The sequence below is a fragment of the Rhododendron vialii genome, chromosome 3a, assembly GCF_030253575.1.
Source record: "Rhododendron vialii isolate Sample 1 chromosome 3a, ASM3025357v1".
Classification (NCBI taxonomy): domain Eukaryota; kingdom Viridiplantae; phylum Streptophyta; class Magnoliopsida; order Ericales; family Ericaceae; genus Rhododendron; species Rhododendron vialii.
The window spans coordinates 36,157,501-36,170,073 of NC_080559.1; the positions used below are offsets into that span (position 1 = coordinate 36,157,501).

General features: G+C 37.0%; 4 protein-coding genes across 4 annotated transcripts; all 4 read left to right on the top strand.

Moving 5' to 3' along the window:
• The first annotated feature begins 4,457 nt into the window (after positions 1 to 4,457).
• On the top strand, positions 4,458 to 6,766 carry LOC131320951 (uncharacterized). The gene is made up of 2 exons (XM_058351884.1): positions 4,458 to 5,695; positions 5,788 to 6,766. The coding sequence occupies exons 1-2, from the start codon at positions 5,424 to 5,426 to the stop codon at positions 6,584 to 6,586; spliced, it is 1,071 nt and encodes a 356-aa protein (XP_058207867.1). The 5' UTR covers positions 4,458 to 5,423; the 3' UTR covers positions 6,587 to 6,766.
• Positions 6,618 to 8,983, top strand: LOC131321380 (uncharacterized). The gene is made up of 3 exons (XM_058352364.1): positions 6,618 to 6,629; positions 6,915 to 8,082; positions 8,166 to 8,983. Exons 1-3 carry the CDS (start codon positions 6,618 to 6,620, stop codon positions 8,981 to 8,983), a joined length of 1,998 nt encoding a protein of 665 aa, XP_058208347.1.
• A 1,586-nt stretch (positions 8,984 to 10,569) lies between these two features.
• LOC131320952 (uncharacterized) lies at positions 10,570 to 11,881 on the top strand. Its single transcript, XM_058351885.1, has 2 exons — positions 10,570 to 10,682; positions 10,795 to 11,881. Exons 1-2 carry the CDS (start codon positions 10,626 to 10,628, stop codon positions 11,131 to 11,133), a joined length of 396 nt encoding a protein of 131 aa, XP_058207868.1. The 5' UTR covers positions 10,570 to 10,625; the 3' UTR covers positions 11,134 to 11,881.
• On the top strand, positions 11,209 to 11,980 carry LOC131321381 (uncharacterized). The gene is made up of 4 exons (XM_058352365.1): positions 11,209 to 11,468; positions 11,578 to 11,589; positions 11,694 to 11,810; positions 11,923 to 11,980. Exons 1-4 carry the CDS (start codon positions 11,209 to 11,211, stop codon positions 11,978 to 11,980), a joined length of 447 nt encoding a protein of 148 aa, XP_058208348.1.
• Positions 11,981 to 12,573: the final 593 nt, after the last annotated feature.

Consider the following 12,573-nt stretch of genomic DNA (forward strand, 5'->3'; position numbering starts at 1 on the left):
TTCCTGCATATGGAGACCAGACACAATAGTCGAAGATTCGTTCTTCTTTGGTGATTTAGCACCACTTACTTCAGCCATGACGGCACTAGAAGAAAATTTTGCAGCGGAATGATATGAACAGAAACACCAACAATTGTGAATACAGGACCTACTTCAATTCCTAGAGTTTAAGAAAAGGAGATTGAAGGTGGCTTTGATACCATGAAAATAAACACAATTGTGGAGTAATTTTCTGATAATTCCATTCATCGTAGTTGTACAATATATATAGTACAAACATTAACAAGGAAAGAATACAAGATTACATGGAAATATTCTACACTTATGGCATAAAATAAGATTACACAATTAAGGATATTGACCAAATCAAATATTGACTAAATCATATCCTTAATTCTAGCAGATTGCCAACATGCAAAAGATGCTTTCACAAAATACGGCTGTGATTGATGAAACTGAAGACTCTTGGTTTAATTGCCAGAAGCTGAAATTACCAGAAGGATGTGGATGAGTAACAAAATCCTTAAAATTCTTTGGTGTCTGACTTTATTAATGAATCTTTTGATCCTTCAAGTTACACTGCCTTGCCATCTGTGAATACGATGTAAAATCTGCATGTAATCCATCAAACTCTGTGCCACTTTACCTGATCAATATATTATGTATGCATAAGTACTCCAATGCCTGCAACTTAAAACTTATTCCATTACAAAAAACTATCCGACTGTTCTTCAATAGCTTCTTTTACCATTCTGCCATTTTCCAACCCGTTCTCTTCAACGGGCACAACATTCATGCTGTGCACGAGGCAGGAAACTAATTAAAGGAAAAAGGAAGACTATAAAAGATTAACATATGTAAGTAGATTATGGCGGTGAAAACTCGATCGGTCCAATTTGGTTATGGAATTTGAATAGAACGTGGGATCAGGGGTGAGGAATCACGTTGTCAAATTTGCCCCAGTAGTTAATGGAAATTAAAGCAAAGGTAAGTGGTAAAATATTAGAACTATAAAAGGCAATAATGGTCAATGAAAAGTATACTCGCAAGAACATCCTAAAAATAGAAGGTTTGGAGGAGTTGGTTTTTCGATGATTATAAAGATTTTCATAAAGATGACACCAAACTTGTGTTCTTCCTTTTTATATTAAAATAGATTTAACACTGCTCATTTCTGTAACAACCCTAATTTTTTTATTAATAATAACAATAACGGCTTTAATAATATTAAAAGAACTCATTTCCTAATTCTTTTTAGCCTAATATATACACACACGCTAGAGTTTGCCCGTGCCTGAAGGCACAGCACAATGCTTTTTGAATACAACTAAAATGAATTGCGAAACTATTGACCACCTCCGCCAACAAAGCTGATTTATACGAGAAGATTTTTTTCTTACCCTTTAATTTGTTTAGTTCACAAAAAAACCATACACACTAAAAAAATTGAAATTGATCAACCGATAAACAAAAATATTTCTTACCCTTTTGTTTAGTTTACGATCTGCATTGCACTAATTTTATACATGAAATTTTATTACTTTCTATCTTTCCATAACAAAAGAGAGTTGGGATATGAAAATTAGAGAAGATTTCGCCTTGCTTTGGAGAGAGTGCTAAGGTTTCAAAAATTACTTCTCTTTCTTATTTCAAAATCAGGCTCTTTTTTTGGCAATGAAATTTTATTGCTTTCTATTTTTCCATAATAAAAGAGAGTTGGAATAAGAAATGTTAGAAGATTGAAAATATAATTTTCCAGCCCTAGAATTGATCTTCTCAACTGTAGGATTTGAGGGATAAATTTGGGCCATGAGATTTATGTACATATCTATATATCTATATAATATGACAGGGTGGTTTTTGAATCCGTATATTTTCAACCATTAGATTGGTACACATTTTTTAAACGGCTGAGATTACAAGATAGAAAACCTAGCAATATACTATTAACCTAGCCGACAAATTGTTTGCAAATCTCGACATTCCTTTATCACATAAGATTTAAGATTCTTTTATAATCAGAACCATGTATGGAATGATTCCTTTATAATCTCAATCACGTATTGCTAGATGCCGAGATTTTGGGAGGATGGGATTATCACATTAGATTTAAGATTTCATTTAAACTTCTATTAACCTAGCCGAAAAAATGGAATCATTCATGGAAACCTATAACGAATGTGAGATTTTGGGTGATTTAAACTTCTACTAATCATTCGGGATAAAATGTTACCATAATTACCAAAATTTCCGAACTAAAGGAAAGGAAACCTACAATTTACCTAGCCGAATAAACCTTCACTTCTCATGCAAAGATTGATTTAATTTTTTTCACAAATGACTTTCTGAGCGAACGATTAGTAGATAACCTGCTGCTTGAATGATTTTCCAACAAACGATTTTACACAAGCATACGTGGAAACCAACAAACGATTTTTTTTCATAGGCATACGTTTTTTCACGTTTTCCAACTTCTGAATTGAATGACCATTCCCGATAGTGAGGTAAGTTCGATTTTTGAATTTTTTTCTCAGTTCTCATGCAAGAGATTCAAACATCGAAGGATTTTTTTTAGTTCTCATGCAAGATCGATTTTTCTCTTGAACGATTTTTACTCATATTGCGTTTCTTTTGCCGAAAATTGGGTTTAGCAATGGCAAGGGATTCAACATCGAATGATTTTTTTCAGTTCTTATGCAAGTTCGATCTTTTCTTTGAACAATTGGGTTAGTTTTACCGAAAATTGGGAGAAAAATTATGAGTGTGAGAGAGAATAGTTTTAATTTTTTTGACAACCTTGGATCTTTTACGTTAATCCTAACTTTGTTGTTTTCTTCTACCTTCTTCTTGCTTTCTAATATTTTACTGCAAGAAAGATTAGCAAAAATATATTTAGAGAAATTGTCGAGCTTAAATTTGAGGTATTATTAACATGTTTTTTTTTTTTGGATTGGATGGAATCACATATGTTTGAGCCGTGCCTTTAGATTTTCTGTGTTTTTCTAATTTTCTCTTCCTTATATTTATGAGACGAGATTGGTTGGTATTAACTCATGTTTCAGTACCACGTCAATTTATCAAGTCCACCATTTCCTGATAAAGTGTATTGTGCTAATTTATAGATACTTTTGACATATTTGATGCATGCTGGGCAATGTTTGGCACAGTAGTGCAATGTTTTCACCTTTTCCTGGAAAATCCATGATGGTAACAATTTAGTCTCTTGGGTAGTGAGGTAAGTTCAAATCACGATTATTTTCAGTTCACAAATTTTTTCAGCTGAATTTTTTTCTCAATTCTCATGCAAGGGGTTCAAACATCGAAGGATTTGATATGGGGCATATCCTTCTATCCGTTCCGCTAGGAACTTAATGTGCGCCAAACATATTATTCTTACACAATGCTCACCACTGCAACCGTTGGAATTGTGAAAATGATTTTCTATAAATAGATGTGATGATCTTGCGCATAAAATTCGCACATTTTTGCCATTCCTAATCCAACTGAGGCTCATATTGAAGATTATGGATTTGTCTAAAACCCGTATTATAATCAACTTTTAAATGTCTCAACCAACCAAAAATTTAACTTCATGAGCCCGAGTTTGTTGCTATTTCACTTGGAAGCTTGCAACTATATTCTTAGTTGTTACTTTAACGTGTTTGAAAAAGAGGACCAGAAGCATCTTAGAATTTAGTGAATTGCTGAACTTGAACAATTGGGTTAGGGACAGTTAGAACGCTAATCGGCTATGTGAAGTTGAAACGTTTCACCATGGCTGCTGAATTGTCGCCAGCTCAATCAATTACTTGGTTGTCTTTTGTTAGTAAGTTTAGTGAAACTGGGTGCTTTGCTATTTGCGTTCTATTCTTGCAAGTGTAGTATTAGTTCTTGACTGATTCTGAGGGAATAATACCACCCCCGTCGTGCCTTTAAGTTTAATAAGGCTTCCGCTCAATTAAAATTAATATTGAAATGTTGGAATGAGATTTTTGGGTATCATTTTTCATTATCCGTAACCCTTTTACTATTTATATCAAATTAGCTTATCCCAATCTTTTGGGTTCTTTCCCTAGTGTTAGGCATCTTTCAATCTTGGGATTGGAGGAACTTAAAGGCAATGGCTAGGAAAGAGAAGGCAACACATGTGGGCAATGGAGAGGAAGATTCACAGGTATCACCTTTAAGCATATCTTCTATTTTCTTTTGAAAAAAACATCGGAAGTCAACTAACTAAACTACAGTTTGATAGTGTTTTAATTTTGTTTGGAGTATTGGGATTACAAAAATAATTCATAAGAATTGCTTCTACATACTTTAGGCACAAAATGGTAAAGAGCTATCAAAAGCATCACTTGCACAACGTGCACGATGAGACCGAGAACGAATTTTAAAGCAAAGCATTGCTCGAGATCAGAACAACACTTGCCAAATCCAAATGTAAGACTCCAATGAATCACGGAAAAAAAAAAGGTCAATTATCTATATCTTCTAACCATGCTTTTTAATAATAATTATTTCTCAATTGGCTTGATACGTAAAGGTTCAACCTTTCCGAGACAGCAACATTGCCGTCCATGTTCACGAGGTAAGTGGCCATACAAATACAGATTTTTCTGCAAATCCTATTTAGTAACCCTTATACATTATACGTATCTTTTAACAGGAAATACAAAGAGTAGAAATAATGGCTAGAAAAAAGAAGGCAACGTACATATGCAATGGAAACGAAAACTCACAGGTATCACACGTTGACCCACATTATATAGATTTTTCAATAGACAAAAAAAACATCGACCCCTTTCCAATCAACTTGCTAATGTGGTACTGCTACTTTTTTAAGGAGTACAGTTTGATAGATAGTGTGGTACTACTACTTTTTAAGACTCTTATGAATCAAAAACATTGTCGACTATTTACATCTTCTAACAATGCTTTTTAATTGGTGCTATTTCTCAATTGACTTGATACGTAAAGGTTCAACCTCTCCGAGATAGCAACATTGCCGTCCATGTTCACGAGGTAAGTCGCCATACAAATACGAATTTTCCTGCAAATCCTATTTAGTAACCCTAATACATTATACATATCTTTTAATAGGAAATACAAAGACTAGAAGCAATGGCTAGAAAAGGGAAGGCAACATACGTATGCAGTGGAAAGGAAAACTCGATCACAGGTATCACACGTTGACCCACATTATATAGATTTTTCATTAGAAAAAAAAATATCGATACCCCTTTCCAATGAACTTGCTAATGTGGTAGTGGTACTTCTACTTTTATAAGGAGTACTGGTTTTAAACTTATCAATACTCTTCTATAAAAGTAAGGAGGGTTGAAAGTAATACCCAAACATCACTACCCCATTCCAATGAAGATAAAATTGACGGAAAAATGATATTCTAGGTAACCAGCGGTAATATGATATCAAAAGCAACATTGGCCCATCGTCCACGACGAGACCGAGAGAGAATTCAATCGGGACAACGGTCGCAAATAGATCAAACCAGGGAATGTTCAGGACCAATCCCACATGTGAACTCTCCTTCTATAACACCCAATCGTCGTCCTCTCAATTGCTTCGGACAGGGATCAAATGTCACTCAATCTGCAAAAAAGCGACAAAGGGTTGCACAAACTTCCATGTCTCCGTCCTTCATGCTAAACACATCTTCCCCCCTGCACACGAATCGGTAAGCCTTTGTTTTGGACGATTGCATCTCCCAGATTTTAACATCTTCGAAATACCCGTATTTTTCCCAACGAATATTTCTTAATTTTGAAGGCCTACTCTTACCGACCAAGTGGAACTATGTTGTGAGGACGGATTGGATGACGAAGTGGAAATGCCCATGAATTTAGAGGGACCTAGCAGAGCTCACAACAATTTAGGAAGGCATTATCTTGGCAAGATGGATATTGAATGTACAAATTGTAAAGCCCTACATTGGATGGATGAGAGATTGACAAAATCTTCTAGAAGTCGTCCCTTATTCGGCACTTGCTGTTTGCAAGGAAAGGTCAGGCTACATACACTTCGTACACCCCTAATGCCAATTCGAGCATTGTATGATGGGGATGATGACCGATCAAAATCATTTCGAAAGCATGCTCGAGGGTACAATGCAACCAATGCTTTCACCAGTCTTGGTGCTACATTGGATCCACGAGTGCCAGCTGGAAGCGGTCCTACATCTTTCACTATCCATGGGGAATTGCGGCATCGAGTAGGTTCACTACTGCCACAACATGGAAAAGATGCAAAGTATGCACAACTGTATATTTTTTATCCTACTTCAGCGTTGGAAGTCCAGAATCGTAACAATGAGCAGTTGAGAAGGGATGTACTAGAAACTATCCAAGAAACTCTATTGCAAGTTAATCCATTTGTGGATAAATTTCGTCAAGCATATGCAATTCTGGATCAACTGGACGTGGCGAGACAAACTCTACCAGCCCATTTTCACTATAGTTCGTCAAAAGATCGACGAACGTATAATCTACCAACGGCAGATGAGATTGCGGTAGTTATACCAGGAGATGGTTCTAAAGCCAGCGGCATGAGGATATCATCTTGCATTTGAGAGGAGATAATCAATTGATGCAAATTAAAAAATGTCACCCAGCGTATTTGCCATTACACTACGTCTTGCTATTCCCACATGGAGAGCTTAGATGGGAACCTAAGATGAAACAGTGGGATGTGAAAAATAATTGACCTGCGACAGAGCGACTAACTCAAATGGATTTTTATAGTTACCGTTTATTTGAGCATACAACAGAGTATTCAGCCATTTTGAGAGGAGAAAAATTATTTTAGGAGTTCTTGGTAGATGCTTGGGCGCAACTGAGCAGAATCGATTGACATACTATAAGCTTAATCAGGCGAGACTTCGTTCTTCTCTATACCAGGATTTGACTGATATTGGTCCTGATGGCTTGAACCCTGATCAAATTGGTCAAAGGTTTATTTTGCCATCTTCATTCACTGGTAGCCCAAGACATATGTTTGAGATATTTCAAGATTCAATGGCTATCACGAGATATAACCATCACCCTGATATTTTCCTCACGATGACTGCAAATCCCAAATGGCCGAAAATTACTTCAGCTCTATTGCCTCATCAAACCGCTGTTGACCATCCTGATTTGGTTGCCCGTGTTTTTGAGTTAAAGAGAAAGGCTTTGATGAAGGAGGTTGAGAAAGATAAAGTGTTTGGTCAAAAAATTGCCCATGTATACACTATTGAATTTCAAAAACGTGGTCTCCCACATATGCATGTACTATTCTTTCTTAAAGGTGGGGATAAAATCCGTACTTGCGCTCAAGTTGACCAGTTAGTTTGTGCTGAATTTTCAAATTCAGAAGATGATCTTGAACTGTTCGAAACGGTCAAGAGTTGTATGGGACATGGGCCATCATGCAGTGCTCGAAATCCACATGCATCTTGCATGGAAAATGGAAAATACACTAAGAGGTACCCTCGCGACTTTGTAGAAACCACCACCATGGACGAAAATGGATATCCCATCTATTGTCGTCATAATGATGGGCAAGGGTATATTGTCAGGGGGCACGAAGTTGACAACAGGGATGTCGTGCCATATAATCCTCATCTATCCAAAATGTTCAATTGTCATATTAATGTAGAAGTTTGTGCTGGGATGAGATGTGTAAAATACATTCACAAGTATATTTACAAGGGTTACGATCGGACAACAATGGTGTTGGGATCAGCTAATGAAATTAAGCAATACCTTGATGGAGGGTATATTGGACCACCAGAAGCTGCTTGGCATTTATTCGGTCATCATATGCACGAAGAGGTTCCAACGGTTACCCGACTCGCTCTTCATTTACTTGGAATGCATTGCGTTAATTTCAATCCCAAAGAATCATTGGAAGACATTATTGCTAGAGCTGCAGTAGAAAAGTTAACTCTAACTGGATTTTTTTTTCCGTGGTACGCTGCCAACCCTAATTCTACACACTATACTTATCAAGAATTTCCACAGTATTTTGTTTGGGATAGGACAAACAATGTGTGGACACCAAGAAAGTTTGGATCATCGGAAGAATGTACTTTGCCAGCCCTAATTGTGGTGAGAAATTTTATTTGTGTTTGCTATTGACTATTGTCAAAGGACCAAAATCTTATAAAGACTTGGGCACAGTAGACAATGTTGTTTATGATATTTTTAAGTCGGCATGTGTTGCTAGAGGGCTGTTGGAAGATGATGATGAATGGGTTCAATGTCTTCAAGAGGCTGCAATAATGAAGACTGGGTATCAGTTGAGGAGATTGTTTTGTGTTATTCTTACACAGTGCTCACCACTGCAACCGTTGGAATTATGGAAGCGATTTTTTATAAATATATGTGATGACCTCGAGCACAAAATTCGCATGTTATTTGCCATTCCTAATCCAACCGAGACTCATATTGAAGATTATGGTTTGTATCCTCTCAATCAGATGCTTGAAGAAACATGTAAGAATTTACATGACTTCCCACCTATGCCGCAACCTATCGAAAATTGGAGCATAATTGTTGGTAACAGATTGATTTTGGAACATCGACAACTTCAAATCCAAGCACAACAGGCAAATACAGAAACAAATATCGGTCGCTTTAACATTGATCAACGCAATGCTTATGATGCCATTATTTGCTCTGCCTTTGGAAATAACGGAACTACTTTCTTTTTGAATGGGGGTGCTGGCACAGGAAAGACGTTTTTGTATAACACCATTGCACAAAAATGTCGTAGTCTCGGGCATGTAGTGGTTACTATTGCTTCATCCGGAATTGCTTCTCTGTTATTGGAAGGAGGTCGCACTGCACACTCAACGTTTGCCATCCCATTAGATGTGTTAGAAAATTCTGTCTGCGGATTTACCAAGCAATCTCTACAAGCAGAGTTATTTAGAGAAACAAAATTGATAATATGGGATGAAGTTACTATGCAACATAAATATTGAGTTGAAGCAGTTGACCGCACATTACGTGACAATCCTAAACCATTTGGGGGTATCACCGTAGTGCTTGGGGGGGATTTTCATCAAATTTTACCAGTTGTACCTAAAGGAGTTCGTGAGGAAATTGTTAACGCATTGCTTAGCCTTCAAACCTCGCCTTCAAATAAGGTTGAGAAAAATCCCAAGCGTAGGGCTAGGTCGTCGGTAGCATAATAAATCGGTAAGACCGGGATCGTACCACAGGGAATTCGCAAGATAGCTTAATCGGATTGTAGGATAAAATGGTAGAATGCAGCGTTCAAGACGGCCAACTTGGTGATGCTTTGAAACGGTGAAAATTGCCAAGGCAAAAGACTAGGAAAATGCTTAATTAACTTAAAAGAGGCAAGTCTAGGGATCGTCTAACCCTTGACTTTAGCCGTTACCGGTTCTCGATTATAACTCAGGCGAGAGTCACGACCGCGTGCTCACGCTCGGAGGATTTAGCTTTAATGACTTCGTTTGACGAAAGATGTGATTAAACGGAGATGAACCAACTTGTTTTTAATATTTGTCGAACACATAGGAGGCCACGAGCCCTCGGTAAGCTTTTTGCCAAGATTGCTTTGCTAAACATCTTACCAAGGAGTTAACACCCCTTGTTTAGACCAAAAATGCAAGTTAAGCTCCATTCCGAAAATTATGATTTTAAGCTTGAGGACTTGAGAACCAAGTAACCACCTAAGTACTCGGGAAAGATTACCCCGAGACTTGGCCTATCGACTACTCACACATAGCTAAAGCATAGAAGAAAGCATAAAAACGAGACATGATTTTTAACCGATAAAAACGAAAACAAACTTGATATTATAAAGGATCCAAGTCGTACGAACAACTTTAATTAACGAGAAATTAACAAACGAGAACAAACTTACTTGAGTTTTATGGAAATTACTCTTGAAAAGCTTAAAAGAACATTAATGGAGGAAAAACTAAGGTTAATAATGAGCTAGATACAAAAGAGAGAGATGAAGCCTTATTTATACACAATGGGTTTCTCTCTCATCAAATATCTAAAAAACATAATATTAAAGGCAAGTATTCCATAAATGGAAAGTCCAAAAAGTAACAAAATATCTGGCTGAGAGCTCTCCGTATTGATATAGATTATGCAAAGTATCGATACTACATCGTTAAGCTGAAGAGACCAATTTCCCGTAACGCTCCCGTATCGATACGGTTTATGGCCGTATCGATATGGGACTCTCTGCCTGCCCAATTAACCAACGCGTATCGATACGCAGAGCTTATCTTCAGAAAGGAAAGCTAGCCTCCAGAACTTGACACCCGAAGACCACTGGCTTGCCCGACGCTTCTCGCCTTCGTTCTTTGGTCACTTTGGCACAAGTTCCACCGAGCGATGATACTTGAACTAACTTGGGGGTTGGCTTTGCAATCAAAATACGTCTTTTAAGGGCATTTTGCCTGAAACACTTAACAAACTACCTTACGAGCAATATTGAATAAAAGCGACAAATAATAACTAAAAACACTTCTAACTAACGGACTTAAGCACCACGATCAAACAATCTTAGGTGCTTATCACGCATCACTTAGGCGCTCTGATCTATGGGATGATATATGTATCTTGACACTGAATTTGAACATGCGATTGAATACGATAGATCCTGAAAATGTTACTTTCTCAAATTTCTTAATGGAGGTAATATTGCATAATAATTTTGATCATTCTTGACGTTGATTATTTTTTTAATGAATCAGTAATTCTTCGCACTTTTGTTTGATTATTGATTTATGCTTCAATATTTTTTTAGGTTGGAACAAACCCTCAAGAAGTGGTACACCTTCCATCGACAATAGGTAGATGTCAAAATCTAAATGAATTATTGTCGAGAGTTTATCCTCAACTGGATGTGACAAATACATCAACCCCAACATTTTTAACTGAACGCACGATTCTCTCTGCTCAGAATGATGACGTGAATGCTATAAATGGTACTGCACTAAATATTTTTCCAGGAAATAGATACACTTATCTAGCTGCAGATAAAATGTCTGAGGATGACGGAATGGATAGAAGCATCACTAACCGGTATCCCAACAAGTATCTTAACTCATTAGATCCTACTGGGCTACTGCCTTTTAAGCTCTAGTTGAAAGTGGGTTGCCCTATAATATTGTTAAGAAATATTGCCCCAAAAGATGGGCTTTGTAATGGCACAAGGATGATGGTTGTCAGGTGCGGCTCCAGTATTATTGAAGTCAAGATTTTAACAGGTGAACAATTTGACAAATTGGCCATCATACCAAGAATATCTTTATCACCATCTTCAGATTTTCCTTTTCATATGACAATGCGTCAATTTCTAGTTCGTTTGGCATATGCTATGATTATTAACAAATCACAAGGACAATCTGTCAAATTCGTTGGAGTCGATTTGCGCACACCTGTATTTAGTCATGGGCAATTATATGTGGCATTATCAAGGTGCAAATCTTTTGACCGTATAACTATCTTTCTCCCTGAAGAAAAAATAGATTCCATTACCAATATTGTTTACCCTGAAGTCCTACTGTAGTTTGCTTTATCATACCAGGTACAACGAGTTGTAAAGTATTATAATTTAATTTTCCTCTGTTATCATATATCATCCGTTAAACAAATAACTTGGCGTACTAACTGGGCTTCTGTTGACATATCATTCTTTTTTAGGGTTGTGATCGAGAAGTCTCGAAGCTCAAAAGGAACAATATGCTTGAAGATTTTTAGTCTTGATATGTTTCATGTTCTCCTTTTAGATGTCTCCTTGAGGCACGCATCTTCATTAAAGTATATTATTTTTTATTTTCATCGGTGTTTTGGATGGTGTTTTTTGATCCGATCAAGATTTATGCGCTTGAGTTTGTTCTATGCGTCTTAGTTGGTAAAATTTGTTGTTTAGTTTTAATTTGCGTGTGCTGAATGTTCGAGCCGTGCCTTCAGGCACAGACATTCGCTAGTGATTCAAATATTGAGCGGTTTTATTATATATATATATATATATATATATATATATACACACACACACATGCATGCATTTATAATTACTAATAAATATATACACGTGCATGCATCTCCCGTCCCTCCCTCCCTCCTGCAGCCCCTCTTCCTCCCACAGCTCTCTCTCTCTTTCCAGCCATGACTCTCTCTATTCCTTTCCCTCCAAGAAAAACCAAGTTCATTCCCCCTCACGCAAACCGAAAAAATTCCTTCATCCCCAAGACAATCCGAATTCAATTCGTTCATATTCATTCCCTGCTTTCTCTCTAACCCTGAATTTGGCCCTAATTCATTCATTCCAAATCCAAAGAACCTAACTTCCATTAATGTGATCTTATCCTCTCTTTCCAAAATTTGCCTATAAATACCCTACTCCCTTGACCCACGGGATCACCACTACAACCACCACACTCCACCGAGTCAAAAACAAGAGAAGAAAACAATAGTCAATTCGAGATCCAAACTATGGAGTTTTAGAGAGATAAAGTTTAAGAGAGAAAGTAGGTTTCATAGTTGTGTTCAACTGAAACCCAATTCAACCGTTCCAATCACT

Coding starts and splice junctions, on each gene's coding strand:
- LOC131320951 (XM_058351884.1), top strand. CDS start 5,424: ATGATATCAAAAGCAACATTGGCCCATCGTCCACGACGAGACCGAGAG. Junction 5,696..5,787: donor TCCCCCCTGCACACGAATCG/GTAAGCCTTTGT, acceptor TTAATTTTGAAG/GCCTACTCTTACCGACCAAG.
- LOC131321380 (XM_058352364.1), top strand. Junction 8,083..8,165: donor GTTTGGATCATCGGAAGAAT/GTACTTTGCCAG, acceptor AATCTTATAAAG/ACTTGGGCACAGTAGACAAT.
- LOC131320952 (XM_058351885.1), top strand. CDS start 10,626: ATGCGATTGAATACGATAGATCCTGAAAATGTTACTTTCTCAAATTTC. Junction 10,683..10,794: donor TCTCAAATTTCTTAATGGAG/GTAATATTGCAT, acceptor ATATTTTTTTAG/GTTGGAACAAACCCTCAAGA.
- LOC131321381 (XM_058352365.1), top strand. CDS start 11,209: ATGGTTGTCAGGTGCGGCTCCAGTATTATTGAAGTCAAGATTTTAACA. Junction 11,811..11,922: donor AGGCACGCATCTTCATTAAA/GTATATTATTTT, acceptor TTTGTTGTTTAG/TTTTAATTTGCGTGTGCTGA.